Source organism: Magallana gigas, chromosome 9 (assembly GCF_963853765.1).
Source record: "Magallana gigas chromosome 9, xbMagGiga1.1, whole genome shotgun sequence".
NCBI classification, from domain to species: domain Eukaryota; kingdom Metazoa; phylum Mollusca; class Bivalvia; order Ostreida; family Ostreidae; genus Magallana; species Magallana gigas.
In genome coordinates, this window is record NC_088861.1 from 19,179,617 (window position 1) to 19,202,987 (window position 23,371).

General features: G+C 32.8%; 2 protein-coding genes and 1 non-coding gene across 3 annotated transcripts; 2 read left to right on the plus strand and 1 right to left on the minus strand.

Annotated features, from left to right (window-relative positions):
• Window positions 1-2,419: 2,419 nt before the first annotated feature.
• LOC105343184 (probable mitochondrial pyruvate carrier 2) lies at window positions 2,420-9,580 on the plus strand. Its single transcript, XM_034476852.2, has 5 exons — window positions 2,420-2,758; window positions 3,369-3,409; window positions 4,903-4,984; window positions 8,642-8,753; window positions 9,077-9,580. The coding sequence occupies exons 1-5, from the start codon at window positions 2,671-2,673 to the stop codon at window positions 9,117-9,119; spliced, it is 366 nt and encodes a 121-aa protein (XP_034332743.1). The 5' UTR covers window positions 2,420-2,670; the 3' UTR covers window positions 9,120-9,580.
• A 2,310-nt stretch (window positions 9,581-11,890) lies between these two features.
• Window positions 11,891-11,973, minus strand: Trnal-uaa (transfer RNA leucine (anticodon UAA)). The gene has a single exon. It is a non-coding gene; the product is annotated as a tRNA-Leu (tRNA).
• A 205-nt stretch (window positions 11,974-12,178) lies between these two features.
• On the plus strand, window positions 12,179-22,483 carry LOC105343185 (ADP-ribosylation factor-like protein 13B). The gene is made up of 9 exons (XM_011450432.4): window positions 12,179-12,544; window positions 13,027-13,097; window positions 13,355-13,604; window positions 14,072-14,177; window positions 14,997-15,199; window positions 16,060-16,186; window positions 18,187-18,943; window positions 19,346-19,576; window positions 19,918-22,483. Exons 1-9 carry the CDS (start codon window positions 12,504-12,506, stop codon window positions 20,031-20,033), a joined length of 1,902 nt encoding a protein of 633 aa, XP_011448734.3. The 5' UTR covers window positions 12,179-12,503; the 3' UTR covers window positions 20,034-22,483.
• The last annotated feature ends 888 nt before the right edge of the window (window positions 22,484-23,371 follow it).

Genomic DNA, 23,371 nt, shown 5'->3' on the forward strand with positions numbered 1-23,371 from the left:
TGTTTTATTCGATCGGTTGTGACCGGTCAGCAGAGGATGCTCACTCCTCCTAGGCATCTGACCCTACCACTATTTTTTTTTAGAAGTCCGTGTTGCTCTGCTTTGAATTTGTACTTCGTTTTATGGATTTTTGAGATGGTTGACAGATTGTTATTGTCATTTTTCATTTGATGATAAAACTCACCACTCACAAGTGAAAATTCGCGGTTCGAAAAAGGTACGCAAATTTCCACAAAATAAATGAAAAAAAGCAATGACATTTGGAATTTATAAAATAAATCGGCTTATAAATACAGAGTGATATGGTGGCTTAAGTAAATTTGTTTCTGGTCAAGTATCAGTGTTTAGAACACGATTGCTGGTATTTGAACTAAGCTACATCAGCCGTCTGTTACCAAATGAATTGCAAAATGTACGCGCGTTCACCTATCAACATCCAACAATATGTGGGACATTTATTAATTTTTAACAGAGGCAGAAATAATGTACCAATTATTTTTCAGGCTGGTGCCTTTTCAAATAGTTGACACAACTTCATTATGCAGCGGTGACTATATCTTTAAAAATTACAATCAAGTCTTTTTTTTTTTTTGGACAAATCTTTTTTTCAACAACGATAATATGATATAACGTTTTGCAACTTGACACATTTTGAACTTGAATCTACAAAGCCCAATGAAGTATATAAGGTATATGACAAGCCGAGGACGGACGCAAGATTGATATCTATTTTTATCAAAGGTGTGCTGATTGTTTTAACAAAAAAATTGAATAATTAATCACTTTTGAAATTTAATCATTTAGGTAATTAGGTCAGCACTTAAATTGCTTACCAAATCCGGTTTTTGTTATTTGCATTAGTCGATGTCAATAAATGGATTTTCTGACTTTGAATTTAAGAAAATGTTGGAAGAAATATTTTCTCCAACCCCCAGCAAAAAACGTGACAGAAACCGAATTTTACAGCTAAGCATGCGTAAGGGTTGTGATTTTTTATTTTTTTTATTTTTACATAAAGGTGTAGATGAGAGAATAGCTTGACGTCGTTTTAAAACATCTACCTTTATACAGCTCTAGTTACGGTTTGGTGGACAACAGTAAAAAAAGCAAAATAATTTCACAGTTTTAAAATTGACGCACATTAAACAAGAATCCATCGACCTTAGTTTCGACTCCCTTTCCTTTTCTTTTTTTTTTTTTACCTAAAGTCCTAATCTATTTATCAAAGTTGAAAATAAATTCCTTACTCAAAATATATGTATTGTATCAATTAAACCAATAAATGAAGAAAAAAAATCGAGAGGAACCTTTTTTGTTTATTTATCAAACTCAACTCTTACTCCAAAAAAAAAATACACATTAATTGTTAGTCAAAAGGTTATGATGTCAATATATGTCAATATATAAGATGGTATGCAAAATAACCATAAGTAGATTGATACCAAATAATTAGTATCTGAGTGTCAAACTATTCGGTGCATACATACATTGAGTCTTTTTCTTTTCAAGAATTTTTTTTTTAAAAATCCCCCCCTTTGAAACAAACCCACTTATTTCTCTTCACATCATAAATAAGGGTGTTTTAAAAAACGGGGAGGGTAAAATGACAACAGAGGTATTTATATTTTAAGAATATTTTTGGTTTCACTTGCATGGTTTGTGTATGGAAATTTTAGAGAAGGTGAAAAACAAATGAAACAAGTTAATTAAAATAGAAGTTTTTGTCTGTACAAGAACTGCAGCAGCCGTTGTGTGTAGACCGTCGCGGGGGCGGGAAAAAGGGAATTCGCGTTTACTGTACAGCATATACCCGGTATATATAAGTATAATCCGAACTTTTTCGTAGAGCTTCAGTTCTGTCACTGCATGCATGGCCTTCCTGCTTACCTGGCATGAACTCGTTAGTCTTAAATGCGTCACATAAACGTGAGATCACCCCCCCCCCCATTATTTGCTGACTTATTCTTCTAGTGTTAGGTGAATTTTCACTAGGTATTTATTCTTAATCGATAAGTTCCTTCTGCGTTAGGTTTGTCCCATCATATCGTTAGAAAAATTAAAGAGTCGATTTCTATATTTAAATTTGTATGCATTTTGCAATTATTTTAAAACTTTGCGTTACAGTGTATGTGTACTCCCTTTTAATTAATATAATCAGTGGAAAATGTGAACAATTTAATTATGTCAGCAGTACTTTTTTTTGTATCAGTAAGATCTTAGTTGTAAGAGAAGTAACTTAAAGGTGTTTTCTAGGAACAATAATGAGTAATAAATAATTCCATATGAAAATGAATAGAGAAACCCCCAACTAGTTGACATTATATATAAAGTAGATGTGCCCTAAATGGACTATGCATCAATTAAAAACCGAATTTTACGTTAAACATACACGTATGTCGATGATATATATCAGTAATGCAAATGCAAGTTTTAAGCTTTATTACTCATGAAATATGTTTTCAATGCATATTGAAATACATATAAAAAAGAAAAAATCCAAGATCACACGCAGAGCACGTGTGCATGAGTTGCATATGTCTCCTACGCGTAACTACCCATTGCATTCCGGACGGGGACAGGGGTTGTGAAAAACTGTGACATCTGTCAAGGCCATATGAGATATCTTTTTGTTTTTGCCTGTAGACCCGACTCAACGTATTCCAGATTAAGATGTCCTCGCGACTATATCAGTTCCTCATAAGGACAGTGGACAAGCATGTTCCTCCCAGAATGCAACCTTTCTGGAACCACGAAGCTGGTATGTGATTTTGCCACTTCTTATTTATTAATTTTTTTTTTACCTGTTCTGTTTTCTGACAAACAAAATAAAACTATGCAGTGCACAGCATATCTTTTTTAAAAGATATGCATGAATATATTTACTGTTTTCATAGGGCAGCTTTATTCAAATTCTATGGATTTGGGGTAAATAAAATACCTAAGACATGATGTTTGCTTATGCAACGGCACGAATGTCTGCTATCAAAATTTTAATTTTACGAAATCAGCTGATCTTCCTGAGGCGCCAAGAGGGAGATGATGAATGATTAAAAATATTGATATGTACATACGTATACCAACTCTTCTTTAATATTCGTGTAAATTGCACACATTGAAGATTGGAGATAAAAGATACATGCATCTTATGTTAAAGAACAATGTTAAAATTTAATTTTCCAGCTAATTGAAATTCTTGTTTATCTTTAAGACGATATTAATTGTCAAACACATGTCAAATAGGTTATGAAAAATTAGATTAACTGAGGCAATGAAAAATAAAAATCGGTTAAAATGTGTATCAATTTTAATCAAAACGACATTGTTATTTGTGAATGAATTTTATTTTTAAGATGTTTGTTTCTTTTCAGGTCCCAAAACCATCTTCTTTTGGGCCCCTCTCGTGAAATGGGTAAATAATTTTATCAGTGTGTTCTAAAAATAAAGAGATAGGGAATATCCTACCCGTCTGAATAAACGTAAACACAATTCCCCGTACACGAGAATATATGTTCTCTAATGCTCATCTCAGTACAAATGCACTCTTAGAAGTTTTAGAATTGCTGGTATATATTACACATAGTCAACTAATTTGGAAGAGGCATTAATTAACAGTTAGACAACGTAATTAATGCCATCAGCAAAAATCACAAATTTTTATTTCGTGCCAAAAATTAAATACCGGTATCTATACATCAAATTGGGTTACTTCAGTTGGTTCCATGGATTTTGTTATCAATTGCAACGATTCAAACAGTCCATAAACAAAACAGCGACATAAATATTAAAAAAATATTGAATCATTCTGTGAGTATTATGAGGTGATCAAATACGGTCAGGAGTGATCAAATAAAGCAGGTAGGGATTTATGATATACTGTAAACCAACTTTTATTCGCGTGCGAGAAATTTTCGCGAGGTTCGCGAGAGCCTCATTGTTGCGAAAATTTCTCGCCGCGGACCAGTATTTACCATATAATCCTAATAAAAAAAGGCTTGGTCGCGAAAATTAGTCGCTGCGAACCAGTTAATCTAAGGGAAATCGCGAAATAAAGTTGTCGCAAATAATAATTGGTTTACAGTATTTGATCACGCACGACTGTTTTTGATCACCTCATAATATTCAAAGAATCATCCCTTACTTCTTATATTTACATAATTTTCAGGCAATTGTAGGATTAAACATTAAGATAGTAATTGATCAAATGTATTGGACTATACATTACAAAATCGATTCGCAGTGTTATCTCAGACAAAGACATTGAAAAATCCAAATATCACGCATTCGACTGGCTTTTTCAACTAATAAATGCAATTCCTGCCCTTTGTATGCCTAGTTTAAAATATTTCTACGGGAATAAAAATGATTCATGTCTTTGTTATTCCAGCATAAAAAATAAATACCAGTAATATTGCGTAATTTATGTAGATAAGAACAAGCGTGTATGAATTGTTCAACGTTTACAAAATGAAATGAACGTTTGGCGATTACTTTTCAACATAACATTAAGTAGCAATGAATTTTAAAAAAAAAAAATTGAAAACCCGTACCCCTATACTTTTAATTAAGTACCCCTGTATGTTTAATCCAGAAATGGGTAGAGATATTTTTAACGCTTGTAAATATTAAATATATACATAATACAGTAAAATACGCTTATAGCAAACTCGCTTATAATGAATAATATTGACGCTTACAGTGAAGTGATTTTCATTCCCCGTTGGTCTTAAACATACTGCGAAGGTCACGGACAAAACGAATTACGTTTATAACGAAGCCAAATCGCTCGTCCCTGGTACTTCGTTATTATTAAGCGTGTTTTTCTGTAGTTGTTTTGTTTTGGGGGTGTGAAAGCTAGAGAAATTATAGGTTAAAGAAGATGTATTTAATCGTTTTGTGTTGTAGGTCTTAGTGGGAGCTGGAATCGGAGATTTAACCAGGCCTGCAGAAAACGTCAGTCTATTCCAGTCAACATCCATGTTGTCAGGTGTGTGGTCAGTCACATTATCAAAATTGATAAAATTGCAAAAATCGTAAACATGTTCTTATAAACTTTACTATACTTTCATGTTAGAAACTGACATCTGATTGGTTTAGACGCAGTTGATAATTTGTTCTATTACCCTCAGCGTTAGCAACACACTTGACAACGGGTAACACAACGAATTGTTACATGCGCAAAAATTATGCGCGTACGATTCGTCGTAGAATTCGCTGTTATTTTTGTAAAAGCAATAAATTTTTCTCTCAAATTGAGACATTCATTTTAATAGAAAAAATTGGAAGGGTAACAGTTGAATTTGACACCCCTCAATATTACTTATTAGGTTTGTTACTGACTGTTTAAAGAAATTTGTGGGGTCGGTAAAGTCCATAGAAGGCGAGGCGGAGCCGAGCCTTCTATGGACTTTACCGACCCCACAAATTTCTTTAAACAGTCAGTAACAAACCTAATAAGTGTTTTGTTTTGTCGAGGACCTAAAGTTTGATATGTAAACAAACGTTTGTGTCGAAAATCAGTTCAAATAACGTTACGTCCGCCATGTTGCGCTATAAATTTTGACGCTTGCCTTTTAAAGAAATTTGTAAGGCAGCCACGTGACGCGTTTCATCCAATGACGTCGCGACATTCTAGTCCGAGGCAAAACAAAAACCATTGTCAACCGACGCGAAGCGGAGGCTGACAATGGTTTTTGAGGGGTGTCAAACTGTATTCAAATATTTTCTTATATAATTCGGTACTCAATAGAGTAAGTATGACGTTACTGATAGCTCGGTTTATGGAGTTAGCACCTTTGTCCTATGAATAGAGTGTTGGTTTCGCATGCCAGAAGACCCGGTGTTGTATAGCAGTTTTTCCCCCATAGTAGCTTTTTCCCCCGGAAAACCTACTATATAGTAGCCTTTCCCCCGGGGGGAAAAGCTACTATATAGTAGCTTTTCCCCCATAGTAGGGTTTCTCCCTCTCGTTTTTGGTTCAGATTTTATAAAAAATATTTATGGAAATCCAGTAAGGATTAAAATCAATGTTTCTACACTCCCAGGTTGCATACTCGATATCGGCATTCATCTGTACAGGTTAAGTTTCGTTTTGCCGATTTATTATTTTTATAGACAATGCTGAAAGTTGAACATGTGTGTAACGGAATTACAACTAGAACTTAATTTAGTAATTCATCGAAAAAGGATTTACAAGTTATACACTCATATGCATAATTCTGTGTTCTGAAATTGTATTAAACGAGAATGTTTTAAGAATTTCTTGATAAATTTATCAGACTGTTTGTCTATTCGTGAAAATTTCATCCAGGCTAAACCTCTGTTTTAGAGAAATTTTGTTTCCGATGTTTCAGAGCCCGATTTTTAAAATCCTATTATAATAATTATAGTGCATATTCTTTAGGGTCCAATGTCTCATAAACTAGAGATGACCATATCACCATATTTTTATAGTGGCAGTGGTTTACTACTTAAAGATGAAAATTTCAGCCCTCAGGGTAGGGGCCCTTGATGTTTCAGGGCCCGATGTTTAAAACCCCATATGATTGAATAGTGTTCTATAAGTGTGGACCCGAATCTCAAATTCTAGAGATGACCAATTAACCATATTTTCACAGTGATAGTGGTATACCACTAGTAGATGACACCGAAAATTTAAGCCCCCATGCAGGGTAGGAGCCTTTGTTGGTTTCGAGCCCGATGTATGAAATCCAATTATAAAGAATATGTATGTTTTAGGGCCCCATATCTCAAAAACTATAGATGACCACATGAACATATATTTACGGTCATTTAAAAGTAAAAATATCATTTAAAAATACACAATCACTCATATATTTCTTTATCAAAATGATTGAAAATTACGTTTAATTCTTCTGCTTTTTTTAAATTTACGAACAAATTTTTTTAAAAAGGTACGCAGGTAAAATTCATTATTCTTCAAATCATTTAATCAATTCATAATATGACTAATGATATAATGAATAATTAGATAAATAAATCAATGAACCTTTATTCATAAAAGGAGAAACCGAAAATCAAAAATAAATAACCAACCTAAGCGCATATATACGACTTTTTTACTTGTTAGTTGATTAGAAGAAAAAGCTTATATTTAAAAAAAAGTCAGCTCATCACAATATATGTGTTGGTTGTTTTTGTTTTTGTTTTTTTGAATTACCCTTGTTTAATTGTTCAAAGAAATAATATGGTACACAAGTAAATCTTTATTGCAAAAATATGAAACAAATAGTATACATTGTTTAGGTATTTGAATCATATATCTTGATTTATATAGCATCGTTTTCAAAATTGTATATTTATAAATCACGCCGCAAACTTAAAAGTGGAAAAATTTGCAAATAGTGAGTCACAATATAAACATAAAGTTAGTTCATGCTCCATTTCACATTTTCCAAAGTAACCAGCAAAGATACCGACATTGTTCTGGTTGTGAAGACATTTCAATGTTTTTTAGATTGTTTACATCATAATATCTCGCGTTTCGTAGATATGTGCTTAAAAATATGAATATACGTATCTTTAAAACGAAATGGTAAACACTGACTTTACAAATGCTTTTAATACATAATTAAAATACCCCTTAACCATGATTTTGAACCCCATCAATCAAAGTAAAACTAAAACATTTCAGTTTCTCATCATATCATTGCATCCTGTCTCCCGTTTGATATTTAGAAGAAGAAATATATAATTGTTTTTAAGATCGTCAATTCTAACGGTATTAATTTAAAATTGGTAGCCTTTTGGACGAAGAGAGTAATCCATTTCCACTTTTTATTCCCTTCCTCTACAACATTAAGTCAAGATTGGTCAGTTAGTTCCCTGGGAGAAACTTATACATTGATGGTAATACATTGGAAAATGAAATTTCCAATTGCAAACCGGCGTATTTTTACTAAAAAGTGTTCTCACGTGTTCATAACGTCGAAGTCAAAACTGTAGATAAGCATCGATTAGATGAAAAACATTCGAGGTATTCCGAAATCCGTGAAAAGGTGTTCCAAAAAGGGGTGAGAACAGGTGAAATAAACGATGATGACGCATGCATGTTATGAAGGCGCATGCCTTAGTTCATATTTGGGGTTGAAAAACCATGTAATTTATTCTATGTATTAATAAATGCCATAATTATCCTTTTTTGTGAGAAATTAATATCATATCAGTTATTGCAAATTATTGTCACGAATGGTCCGCAATAAACATGGCCGGAAAGTAAAAATGGGGGAAAATCCACTATATAGTAGGTTTTCCGTGGGGGTAATCTGGCTATAAAAAGGGGGAAAGCCCACTATATAGTCAGCTTTCCGTGGGGGAAAAACTGCTATATAGCCATTTTTCCGGGGGGAAGAACTGCTATATAGCCATATTTCCGGGGGGAAAGATGGCTAGGGGGAAACGGCACTATATAACACCGGATTACAATGGGGCATACATGTATTTGGTTTTCTAGCGTACACATACTGCTTCTCCTTGTGCTTTGACTCCGGAAGAGTCGAGAATGGACGGCGACACTCCTCTTCAATATTTTATCAGAGCTTCAGTTATGCCAAATCATCCTGGAGAGAGAGAGAGAGAAAGAGAGAGAGAGAGAATATTTTTAAAGCTTCTTCTTTCTATTTAGGTTACATTTGGACGAGGTGGTGTTTTTTAATCCATCCTAAGAACTTGAATCTCGCTCTCATCAACTTTCTGGTTGCTGTCAATGGAACTATTCAGTGTGTACGTGTTATCCGGTAAGTAAATAGTCATATTACAATTTTTTTTAAAAATAAGTTTACTTATAAATAGATACCGGTATCCCATTTACATATATTTTTTATATCCATCCGTAATCTTTAAACTTAAAAAGTGTGCTGGCCATGGATTTTTGTGCGATAATGTGGCGTGTTTACACATGGATAGAAAATAAACCCCTTCTTTCTCTCTTCCTCCTTCTCTCTCTCACCCTCCTCTCTCTCTCTCTCTCTCTCTCTCTCTCTCTCTCTCTCTCTCTCTCTCTCTCTCTCTCTCTCTCTCTCTCATATAACTACATGTATATATTCACTTTCTATTTCAGATACAAAAAGTCAGTTGGAAAGCCAATTTCATTTTGGGAGTAATAAGGATGACGACTTTTCTGGATCCAGTATTATAGAACTATCTTCAAAAATAGTATTACAATTTAATCCTGTTATATATGGTACAGGGAAATCTACATAGTGGCAATTTCACATAGTATTTAAACACAATAGTGTATAATTGTACTTGACATACCAAGCCTCAAGTTTAGGGCACAATATATCGACCTTGGAATTGTCAGGACAGAAATCTCTCTTCGGGGGTAGGAACCAGGCGAAATGAACCGTGTGATACCGACGATGTAATGCTTGTCATATAACCATGTGTGAAATCTTAATTAGTTATAAATTTGAATGATTAATTATAATAATTAATTATTTGGATTGTTTATTGAGGTGCATTTCTTGAACCTCATGCATTAAACGCACTTGTAATCATTCAGCTTTTGTTGTAATATGTCTAGATATATATACAATCGTCTCCACGCGACCATACTGTACAATTGTCGAAAAGCTTTATAATGTGTACATGTGTAGAATGCAATACGCTTTTAATTTGGCATTCATTTATTGCAATTTTTTTTTTTGACATGGATGCCTGGACAGGATGTGAAATGATTTTAAAAGCAGATCCTTTTACACTACCAGTACACTAGTATTATACCTTTTTTTTTATTCCTTAAGATAACATAAATTGTTAACATGTATATAATGATAATAATGATATCATAATAATGTGCTTCCGAATAAATCTTTAAAAATACAAATCCTTTTGTTTTCTTGCTTGCTGGGGAGCTCAAAATTCTCTTCCTTTTTTTTCATAAATAATTTTTCTCTACCCTTATCTACAAATGTACATGCATCAAATTCACACACAGAAAGCCAGATATCCAAACTTCAGGACAGGGAAGGTAGCATGATTTGTTTCTAAATTTATTAAAAAGATGAATATCTTACCGATTTTTTTTTCGCATGCAAAAATGGGGAAAATGTTCAACTATCTTTAATATTGCGTCAGTATTTTTTTATTTGCAATTTAATTTCTTATTGCAAGCAGTACCAGATATTATTTCTGCGTATTGGATATTTGGCAATGTAAATTAAGTTGTCACGAAAAAGCGAAAACTAGATTATCGCGCAAATTTGCCTTATATACGGTACATGTAGGCCTACATGTACTTTGATAAATCAATCTGCAATGGAAAATTGTTTAACAGTTGATTTTACTGTATTCATCTTTATCTATCTATAAAACTTAAAAAAAATTCCATAAAAAAGTGAATAAAAGTCGGTCTGAGTATGACACTGAAGGAACAACCAATTTCCAATATATGTGAAAGTTGCCATGGAAACTACACATACAGCTACATGGGATTCGGAGGTCAGTCCTTACAAGGCCATTAAGTTCGTGGCAACGCACATTGAAAGATTTTTAAAGTGTGTTTTTGGACCAAATCGACGCACTTGGGAAAAAAATTCATAGTGCGTAATTTCTCAAAGTGCGTTGTAACATTGCTGTTTATGTAGCTTTAGTTTCGATCGATAAAGTTTAGATTGCGTATTTATCATAATATGGTCGCTCAATATGCGGTTGACATCACTCATATATTCTAACTGGATCGCGTAGACTTTTGTCATGCCAGATCCTGTATAAATTACATTTTTTAACTGCATGCATTTATATAAGAAATGAAGGGAAATATATAGTGGATGTAAATATATTTGCATGGGTTTTTTTCTCTTTAGGCCTACTCCAGATCTTCCCATGCATATAATGTTAAATCTATTCTTCTTCAATAAAATTCAGAGTATTATACCACCTTCATAGATGCGGAAACAAATCATTAAGTTATGGTTGACTTAAATTAATATAAGTGTGTATGAAATCTTACAAACAAATGAAAAATAAGGCGTTCGAAGCTCATGAATATAAGGCTAATTTCAGCAATTGATGTCATTTGATTTGATATACATGAACATATATTTGCATTTCCATTGTTCTTTTCCACTGTAAGCCCATACGGAGGAGCTGCAATTATTTCTCTATAATTGCAATTGCTCTGTCAGTATACTATGACGTCATAAAGGTGTAACGTTATATATACTTTTCCATGACGTTATAGATTTAAACCACTATACGATACATGATGTGTTTTTCTCCAACTCCATAAAATTGATGTATTTTTAATATTAAAACCTGTCTTATAATAATATTTTAAAAGAATTACTGTTATAACATATCATTGATTCTGTTAACAAATCTATGTGAATTAAAAAGATACATTACAGTCTGAATGATTAATTTTGATGCAATAGCTAAAAGTTAAGGTCTAGGCTAATACAGGGTATTTGCGAGTGGTAAAATGCAGATATAAGTAATAAACAACGATTATTTAGTGTACATGGCGTTATGAATAGCAACTGCTCTGCTGGCATATTTTCCATGATGCGCTAGCGCGCATCATGGAATATGCCATCAGAGCAATTGCTATTCATAACGCCATGTTCACTAAATAACGTTGTTTATTTCTTAAGTAAATGAAAAAAAGAAACAACGTAAAATCATAACTGTACGTATATGTCTAATTATTTTTTTAAAAAATCATATTCGGTTTTCTTATCTTAGACAGTATAAAAATAAACTGTTCCTATTCATTATAAAGAGATGTAGATTGAGGAACGTTGCAATAAAATAGGGGCCAAATCTTGTTATTACGCTTGAAATGTTTCTTCGCATATACAGTATCTCTCTATTTCATCAATTCGCAGTTAAAGTAGAAAAAATGTTAGAGGTAGAAAATTTACAAAAAATCTAGTACGGGTGGGGTTCGAACCCACGCGGACATTCGTCCATTGGAACTTAAGTCCAACGCCTTAACCACTCGGCCACCGTACTCCATACCTATGTCGACCCAAAAAGCAATTACATTATAGGAATTATTCAATTGGTGCCTCTTAGTGATTGATTCTTATACATCGTAAATGATAACACGTAGATATAATCTTTGGTATGTATTTTATCATATGCACATTGCACGACATTGAGGGTCTACTATATTGCATACATCTAATCGCTGCAGTGTTAGTTTCGAATTATCCTGTGACGTCATAACGACCAACTTGTTGTCATCATGGCTGCCATAAATGTTGTGATCGATCTCGTGTATCTTCAATGTGAACTTAATTTCTATTTACACGAGAGGAATTCGTGAAAATTTCTTTTTTTTGTGTATTGGAAAACTGTACATGGATGAGTAGTGATATGTTGTATTGAATTACTATATAAAAGGCTTCTATTTATTTTGGTTTCCAACAACAAGTTCAGCAATCTTTACTGTCATCAGCAAGTGCGCACACGTTGATTCGGTCAGTCGATTGAGGCCAGTACATTCGAGTTATTAAATCAGCTGTTTTATGTGATACAAAATGGGGAATTGTTTATGTAAACGGAAACGTGAACCTAAAAGGTACTTTTCTTTGAAAACGTTTCAACTTTTTTTACAGCTCTTTTACAATGGTTATCTGTGCAGTTGTGTGTTGCAATATGCTACAGTACATGTATATCTGAATACACTTATTAGCAAAAAGGAAGAGCATATTTGGTTATACGTATAAGTTTATATTTCTGATACAAGCATCAACTGTGTGTTCTTCATTCCGATTTTAGGGCAAGATAATTTTTACAATGTATAATTTTGTCTTGTTTAAAAAAAATAACAATATAAATGTTTGACTATAATAAACATGCTGTTAACATTCAAACTATTTTACTTCAATTTATCTAATTTATTTATTAAAATTGAAACTGCATTTTTAGCATGTTTAATTGGGAAAAGAATGGTTATGATAAACGACATGCAAATTGAAAACAGTTACTCTATCTTACTTTGATAAAAATTAACTACATGTAATCTGTGTGTGTAATTTGTTTATATATTCATTTCCGCAGGAAGATAACATTGGGAATATTTGGTTTGGACAATGCCGGCAAAACAACTACCGTGAAGGTCTTAGCTGGAGGTAATGGATTGTACTATAATTTAATTATGATAATCATCCCTATGTACAATTATATAAGATTTTGAACTTTTTTATAACAATATTTTTAACTTGACTAGTTTTATATTTTTAAAATTTGAACTTCTTAAATAATCAAAAGTGATTTATCCAGTTGAAAGTTACCTGTTGTATCAGAGGGTTATTGTGTTTTTAAGGTGTCATTTTAAACATTTTGTGCTAATGTATATATCAAATTTAAATTATGTTTATATGAACAGATCCTCACACAGAAACTGCCCCTACTGTGGGTTTTAACCAGGAGGTAATAGGAATACACCAATATGATATTACATTTTACGATTTGGGGGGCGGCAAAAAAATCCGGGACATCTGGCAGACGTACTTCCCGGAGATTTACGGAGTGGTGTATGTAGTCGATTCAACAGCATCCGACAGAATGGATGAAATCAAAGAGAATCTGCAGATGTTATTGGAGGATGAAAAAGTTAGCGGAAAGCCCATTTTACTGTAAGTTCCTATTGAAATTTTTTTAAGTACAGGCATTGGTTATCCAGTGAGTTGTTGTGTATAAACATGTTAACACTGTAATCAAAAACCATAATTTTGAAATAATTATACAGCAAATGATGTAATGTTTGAAAATTATGTTGTTGTCAAATAGCTCATACTCAGAATTCTCACGGTTAGTTCAATACATTTGTTTACTTGTAGTAATATAGCTGAAGTTGATTACAGATATGTTACGTGTAATGTACCTATTAATAGGTTATGTAAATAACGTTGATTGATTACAGGCATGAAATATTGGGGAAAATCCGGATTGCTTTTGACATGATTATATAATGGTCATATTTTTTGGGATAGTCTGTGCAAACCTTTTTCTTCGAGATGAAGATTAAAATATTTAGACATTTAATTTCCAAGCCTTAACAAGCCCTCATAAATGAATGATTTTAATTGAATAATTTTTTCAGTTTAGCCAACAAACAAGACCAGGAGACTGCCCTTGATGAAGTAGACATCATGGAGCAGTTAAATCTAGAGAACACAGTCAACATCAACAGGTGCCCCTGTCGCATTGTAAGGATTTTGTTGTGAAGGTCATCAATGTATATAAAAATTTTGAACATAATACATATGGTGCCTTTCAGATTGTAAATGATTTTATAATGCATCTGCAAAATCCTCATTTTTCCCTTTCTTTTTTTTTTTTTTTTTTTTGGGGGGGGGGTGGGGGGGGGGGTCGAGAGGGTGTGGAATCAATGAAGCTAATTTGCATTTGATTCATCCAAGAGTCCCTATCCTTGGCTCCTGTATTATTTAGCTTCTAAATTGTCTGGTGCAAACAAGTTATAAGAATGCACATTTTAATAGATATTTTGTTATCAGATGTGTGGGGTACTTTTAATCTCAGAGAGATTCGTCGAGACTGAAAATTTTTGACGGACGTCTGTTCCGTAAGAGACGTCCGTCAAAAATTTTCAGTCTCAACAAATCTCGCTGAGATTAGGGTACCTTCAAACATAATGTTGCCTAATATCTGCATTAACTCTTGGAAAATAATTGAAAACTGTGTAGCTGAAAATTTCTAAATGTCCTATTCTGCCAATTTTTATTCTGCATAAAAAAAAAAAAAAAAAAAAAATTATATTATCAACATAATTTTGATAACCATTAATTGAAATATCACAAAATATAAAATATCACGAAAAAATAATGTACCTCTTTTGGACATAAATTGCGAAAAATGTGCACCTGTAAAAAAAAATAAATAACAGGGTTTAGGTTGATAATCAAAGTATCTTTTGCGTTTTGTCATGCATTTAGATTCTGATAAAGTTGAGTAACTCAACTGTAGTTAGTAATAGTACTAGTGATAGTAACTGCACCCTATTTCAGGAAACTTGTTCAGCCATCAAGGGAACGGGCAGAAAGATAGACCCCAGCATCAAGAACGGAATTAAGTGGCTGTGTGGAATGATCGACCACAACTGGGAGAAATTCCATGGGCGAGTGGAAAGTGACATGGAGGAACAAAGAAAGAAACGAGAAGCGGAGCTAGAAGCCAGGAGGGAGAGGGTCAAGAAACTAAGAGAAGAAAGGTGAAATAGGAGAAATTACATGTAGTTTGACATCTATCTGCAATCGCAACTTCTCGGGCCTTTCCGGCAAGCTCAGAAAAACACCTAGAATGTATTAACATCACCGGATGTTAGAATTTTATCAAAATGGAGTCGCTTCCCATTAAAGTAACACATACTGGTACAGTCAAACCTCCTTATCTTGAACTAGATGGGAATGGTTAAAAACTTGGAGATATCTGAGTATTCAAGATATCAATAGTTAAATACTTAAAGTATAAGTTGAGGGGCCTTGCTATTAGTCATTTTGACATATATCCATTGTATTCGAGATATCGTTTGAGATACCGAAGTTCAACTGTATATAACTATCAGCTTATAGTTGATACTTGGTGCTTTGTGTTGTATCAATGTTTTTTTATGTAAAGTTTTTTTCTGTATCTAACCCCCCCCCCCCAATTTTGGGTTATGAAATCAATGACCCATTTCATTACTGGAAGTTATCAGCAGAATAAAAAAGGTGTTTTAGTTTGAGAGAAAAAAATTAAGAAAAAAAAATGCAGATGATGGTTAGTTGATCAATTGTCTTTAATTTTAGAGAGAGAAAAAAAAGTAAGAGAGCATAAAAAATGTGTTGGCAGGCCTTAATATATTGAAAAGAAAGCACTTACAAGAATTATAGATTTTTGGCTATGCAAGCACAGCCAATTTAGGTGACTAGTGTTTGAATGCAACAATATACATGTACATGTATCAACAGATTCAATCAAATGTCCTCAGTACCTGTATATTGATTATCTACTCTAATGTGTACTGCAATGTGTATCGATTGACATGTCTTTTTTTACCATTCATAAATTTGTTACTGGATTTTGAATCAGGGAAAGGAAAGAGCGTGAAGAAAATGAACGCCTCGGCATAGTAACTCGGGACGATGAAGAGGATGACGTAGAGGTGATGGATGGTGGACCATTCAGACGGGTAGATGTACGGGAACTAGAGAAAAAGGTACGGAACTCAACCGACCAATCAAAACAAGCAACTGGAAAGAAAAGAAAGAAAAAAAAATCTACCTTGAAATCACAAAAATCTAAACATGCTGTGGTCTTACCATAATTTTTTTTAAGTCATTTCGTGGATAATTTCTCACAACTCTAGCTCAGATATATATATACTGTACTCATATATTCAAACTACTTTCTGATTTCCTTGGAGAATATATATTCAATTTCTTTCTTTAAAAAATGATCAAGATGCAAGCAAAGCTTTCAAGTGGTTATGTTATGTTAATATAATTTAGTTCTCAATGAAATCCATTTTTTTTTTTGATGAGAAATTTAAAAATTCATACTCTTTCCAGAAGTCCACAAAGGGCATGGCTTAAATAATGCCCTTTGAAATTCATTTAACTGATATAAACATAAGTATACAAGTATGTAGGTATATGTTTGTGCTACAGAATAATAGGCTATACTAAAAGCTAGAAAAAAATAATTTTCATGTATTTTGCAGTCAAAGCTAAATAGCAAATTGGTGGCATGGTAAATTGACCACTGCGAGTGAGAGTTGTGTGAAATTCACCGAATGTTGTTCATTTCTCAGTAATACTCAGTAAAAATCATGGATATGGCCCTCCCCAAAAAATTAGTTGTTTATATAGTCTTTAAGGTAAAAAAACTGAGAACAAAAGAAATTATTGCAAGAATTGCAAAGGGGAATAACTCTTCTTTTCGGACAATACTTGAGATACCATGCATATTCTTGTTTTCCAATATAATGTCATTAAAATGAATTAACAAGGTGGCATTTAAACGGAAGCAACCAAGCCATAGAAATAAAGCATTACGCCACTTGTAATCTTTTTTGGCGTATAAGATTTTAACTTAGATGATACAGTGCACTGAATCTGCATTTATTGTGAACATACATGCATAGTACCTTTAATTTTTCTCAGTAAAAATCAACAGATTTATTTCTGAGGGATGGACAACATTTTATAATATTCTTTAACTAATGTTTTCTGGTTTTGCTTTGTATTAAATTTCATTTTTCACATACATAGGGAATCTAATTAATTGTATCTATCCATACATATACATTGGTATCTAAAACTCGGATGATCAGCACAATCCTACCTTTTGGACACCATTTAATCTTGTGATATATCTTTTCTTTCTTTGACGTTGTATTCAGTTATTTTTGATGTTGGTTTGCATCCTCGGAAACCCACATTTACCCTGCATTACTTAAAACAAAAGTTACCATAGGCATATAGGCCAACTTATGGAAGTAGCAGACTCTAGTTTATGAATTCTTTAAGTATTATATCAATTGGACTTACATGTATAATTAGCTTTAAAATTATGATTTTGATTACAACATATTATTATGATTTCACTGTTACAAGCATTGAATTGTTAAACCTATAATTGGCACAGCAAGGCTTCAAAGAAATTCATTTTTATTAAACTTAGAGGAAAGAAATTTTGAATGAGCTGGCCAACTTATATAACTGTATGTGAGCTAGGAATTCCTTTTATTCGGTTCTTTAGTTGTTATTGGTGGCTTAAAATTAATTCACATACCTTAAACTGAGAAGCTATTGATGAGTCTGCCCACAGTAATTATTCATGCTAAATTGCCCAACGGTTTCCAGCAATGTGGGTTTGCTTTGGATTTCCAGTTTGTGCTCTTTAATAAGATTTGATGTGAACTTGTGTTCTCGAATTCCTCTTTCCCACACATCATCTGTTAATTATCAGCTGATAAATTAATCAAATCACGGTTTCCGGAGCAACTTTTGCTATGAAATCAATATAGAATTATTAGGTAAATCTCTAATTTAGAACATGTAAATAAATGTATATACAAGTGAGAGAAGAAATTTATACATGACAGTCCGAATCAAATGTATATTATGTATTAATACTGAATGAAGTAAATTTTTCCTTCTGTTAGATTTCTGAGCATTGAATTTTAAACAATCATGTATTTTCTTTGGATTCTAGGAAAGAAAAATGAAAGAAGAGAAAAAGAAGAAGAAAGAAAAACAGAGACATCGCAATGAGGATGATGAACATGAGGAGGGGTCTGATTCAGAGATTCCTCGATCAAACCGCTCCTCAAAACGCCTCAACCTCTACAGCGATTCTCCATTATACGCAAATTCTCTCAATAACAACAACCACAAAAACGGGTCAAACGAGGTGGAGGATGAGGATGAATTTCTGGTTCAAAAGAGGGACACGCCTCGACTACCTCCTTTACAGAGACCGATAGGAACCAAATTCAACGAGGAGTCTCCAGTCAGAAAACTGAAAAAGAAGAAAAAGAAACCAAAACTTAAAGCCTTGAAGGAAAACTTGGAAGAAGACAACCCAGATGCTGTGGAAAATGAAATGTCGAACTATAGAACTACCTCTGGTGACTTGATGGATGATCAAAGGGAAGGGCATTTAAGCATGTTTCATAAGGAGTCAATGAATTCTCTGTCGAATATCGAAGTCAATGCAATATCCTCATTCCGTCGTGCACAAAACGAATACACAAACGGGGGATACAGCATGGAGTCCTTAGAAGAGGAAGAGGGGAAGAAAAGTCGAAAGAAGAAAAAGAAAGGGAGCAAAAAGAAGCTCAGAGAGGAGGAGTCGGTCAATGGGTACGGACACGACTTGGCTACCCCTCGGACGCTGGCCGGCGAGGAAGGGACAGATGATGACCTCACACCCAGGAGAGAGAGACTGAAGAGGGCAAACGCAATGGAAGGTCAGGGGAACTTTTAACATAAATGTGCACATCTTTGTATAACTGAAATTCCTGTGAAAATCATATTTATCGGATCATGGTCTTTCATCATTAGGATTCACATCCAAGAAAAATTGATTTGAATATCTAATGATTGATGGTACAAATATTTTTGTCCAAGATACACTTATGAGAATTTTAAGTTTTGTATTCATATGACTATGCAAATTCATGTATAATGTATTGCTCTTTTTTATTTGTCTGGAGTTTTTTTAAGGAGTACTGAGTACATCACGTGGCCAGTTTTCTTTTTGATCATCATTACCATCCATATTTACAAATTAATCATTTTGTGTGACATAAAAATGATTTTCTAGCATTACTTGTTTGTATTTTTTAAAACTCTTTTAAAATTTTCAACAGAGGAGGGGACAGAATTACGAACCAATCGCAAGAAGAAGACCTACATCAGGAGCAACAAAACCTACCCCTCAGACGATGAGTCCCTCTCAGGGGAGACCCCACGGGACAAAGACTTCTCATGGACCATGAACCCAATGGGGAAACCCTTCTCCCCAAGAGGGGGGCCCGTCAAAACTTCTCATACCAACTGGGGGAAAAATAAAAATACTCCTCGCGACATTGACTTGTCCAGTAAGTACAATGTTATTAAGTTATCTCCCTTGTTCATATGCCTTTTATTAGTTTTAAGAATGCAGTCTTATATAAATTATTTTAAATTTTCGATACATGTATATCTTACATGCACTTTGTATTTCCACTTTTATTAGAGAGATAACTCTCTAGCTCTCCTTAGGTGCTAATACCAACAGCAGATATGAATGATTTGTGTTTTACTGCTATGCATTTTCTTAAACGATGTTTATCGCATTTAGAAAGATGTCATTCTGACATTACCAAGAGAGAGAGCTTTGATATATACATGTATAGTCATTACCTTGTTAAATCACTGATTTTAATTTTTCTCTTTATAGTTTCTTCCACTCGCAACTGGGGATTGGCAGAAGATCTACCTGAAATCGACGACTCCATCGTTTCCTCTCGAAGACTTCGATCCAATGTTGATGATGACGATGAGGTTATTTATTAGGAATTCACAGTGAATGTGTATATTTTGTTGAAGAAAAGTGACGGTACTCAAGGATTTTGTCGTATTCATCAAGATTTCCACTGAATCTTAATTTTTTCCCCAAAAAATCCATTTCATCCAGCAAGGGTTTCTTTTCCTCTCAGTAAATAAACTGTATTTAAAGATGAAAACTTTTAAAGTTTGTGAAAAGGAATCATACATACAATACAATGTATCAATTACTGTGTAATCTACCTGACCTATATTTTTGAGTGTTTTCTTCTTCTTTTTTTCAATTTTCATTGGTTGAAGACTTCACAGTGTAATTTTTTTCTCGAGTGACTCTTACTAACATTTTGTTCAGTCTTTAATACATTGTGCATCTACATACAAATAGACACCATTTGTACATGCATGTACATTTGTACAATGTACATGCTCAAGTGTTGACCAGACTTAGTCCAGTAGCTTTAATTATCTTAGAAACACAGTTTTGTAGTTTGAGAAACATTGCCTTTAATTGATAGACAAATACATGCAGAATTGATGTGCCAAACAACAAAGTGTTTTTTTTAAAATGTGTAATGTTGAATCACCAGACTCATCAAAATAATAATAAGATTGTAGATAGGGGTTAACATTTCTGGTTTACTCATTTTATTTTTTGCATTTACCTGCAATATGTTGTTTTCTTTACAGTTTCTTGAATGATAAATTTAGGTGCGTTTTAGAAGCATAGTGTAAATACATTTCTCTTCCAATTGTGAGCATGCATGCATACCCGGTAAGCCCATTTGGAGCCAAGCTTTGAATCATATATTTAGTAATAGTGGAAAAAATCAGCACATGCAGGGCTATAAATTTGATTACGATAACCCAAAGTTATTATTTTTTTTTTAAATTTCAAGTACCATATATAAGATTATTAATTGTATTAGATAGGTTCATTATCTGAGAATATTTAAGTAACTACACGTATTCTAAGTGTAAGGTATTGAATACTTGTCTGTATTATTTTATTACTTGTACATGACATTGTGTACATGTATTTGTCAGTGCAGACTAGTAAACTTTCAGTGATGACTAGTTTTATGTGCAAAAGGCTATTCAAACAACCGTCCATAAAACTCCCAACTGTGATATATATTGTATAGTGTATTCGATAATACATGTACTAACCAATGCTTTAAAGTGTGTATGTACCAATACACTTACCAGGTACATGTATATGTGAAATGCATATTGCATGTAGATATAAATGTATACTATTTAGTATATTTTACATGTTTTGAAATTTACTTGGAAGGGTGTTCAAATCTAACGTTTTTTTAATACTGTAAGTTGTTGTCAAATCTCATGATATATAGAGGATTTCTAGTGGATATGCATTTGGTTTATGATGTATATTTTCTGTTTTGATTTTTTTGGTTGAATTTTAGGAAATCAAGTGATACGAGTAGAAAAGGTCCCGATTTAGTTTTTAGTGTGGTTTACAGAAATGTTTTGTTTGTTGGTACATATCAGGGACGTATATATACTATACGTATGTTATATATGTCGCTGTACATATGTATTTGTTGTATATATGTTTTAACATGGAGGACAAAATCTAGTCATAATTTTTTTTAATCCATTAATTGGGTTACACAATGTGTAACCTATGTTTTTAGTTGCCTTCCACCATTTTGAAGAGTATTTTTATTTCTTTTTACTTATAATGTATTAGTTAACATATCATTGTGATAATAAATACTGCAAGTCAAATTTTGCAGTTGTGACTTATTTTAGTCATGTACATGCAACATGTCCAGTGTATGTCTGTACTTAATAGAAGAAAAGGTTGTACTTGATTTTAGTGTACCGGTAGTTAATTTTTTTTACTTTAGTTGTACCGATATATTGAAGGGATATGTCATTCAATACATTATGTTTATTAAGTATGATGAATTATGATTAATATGAAGTATGATTCATCCATGACCTGATATTTGTCATACTAACATTTTTTGTATAATTGTAGAGTTTTTTTGAAAAGCTGGAAAGTTGCCTTTTTGGACAATATAAAATTGTCCAAAAATTAAATAAAATTAATGCTTTAAATATCTCAGAAAATAATTGTCACAAAAATATCCAATTTTTAAAGCTGTTTACATGTAGTTTTATATTCCCAACTCCAAACTTATCGCTTTATATATTGAATCAATTTTGATTTGAATTCCTTAATATTATCTCTCCTCAGAGTACATGCATTTCCTTACATCTTTAAGAAAATTCTCAGACTGATAAAAATTATCCTATAATTTGATAAAATACAAGTATATAAATCTACATGATTGTATTTATTTCTGACATATAGTGAATTCATAGGATAAAGATTACACAAAAATATGTCACATATTTAAGTATATGTATATTCTTCTTATTTTAAGTTATTTTTTAAAAATTTCCATTTTTAGTAAAAATGTTATGCTCTAATTTTTGATTTTCTTTTCCCTTTATATGCGATTTCTTTTATAGCAAGTCTTGAGAAAGAATTATGTACGCAAAAATAAAGTTTAAACAAACTGTACACAATTCTTTTTATATCTATTTGGTACTAAGAAATTTCAAGATTTCAAGATAAGAAGACATTACTAAAGTGTAATTAAAAAGAAACCATGGAACTTTAACTGTATTCCGGATATTGTACAACTCAAAAAACATTGGTATTGGCAATGTTCAGTACATTATCAAACTGGTCATAACTTATTTAAGGAATGAATTCAATATTTATTTGTTTTATACGATATAAAATGGTTTGGGGCAGTTTACGCTTTATAAACCGCGAAGCGGTTTATAAAAAAGCGTAAACTGTTTCAAACCATTTTATATCGGATAAAACTAATAAATATTGAATTCATTGCTTATAATTTAATATTTTTACTCTTTATTGTAGATAAAAACAGTCATTTGACCTTTAAAATGACGTAAAATTGTACAAAATTCAAACGTAACGTCAGGCGTATGGATACGTTTTTGACGTTAGTCTTACTGTGACGTAGGCAACATTCTTTATACGATATAAAATAATTTTTTAGCCAATCAGAAAGCGCGTTACAACCAGAATTAAATTATAATGAAATGATTAAAAAATTTGGATCTGAAATATATTTAATTTGACATGGAAAAAAAAGGAAAGGAGGGGATGAGCTGCAGATGTGAAGCAATATGGTATATTATGCCTTATACCTGTAAAAAGTAGAGAAACTTGAATTTTTAGAAGTAGAGGAGAGGATCTCCAATCAGATCGAATTATTTGTTTATTCACTATGTGACCAAGAAAGACCTGCTCTAACACCACGGAACCCCTGGAGCTACAA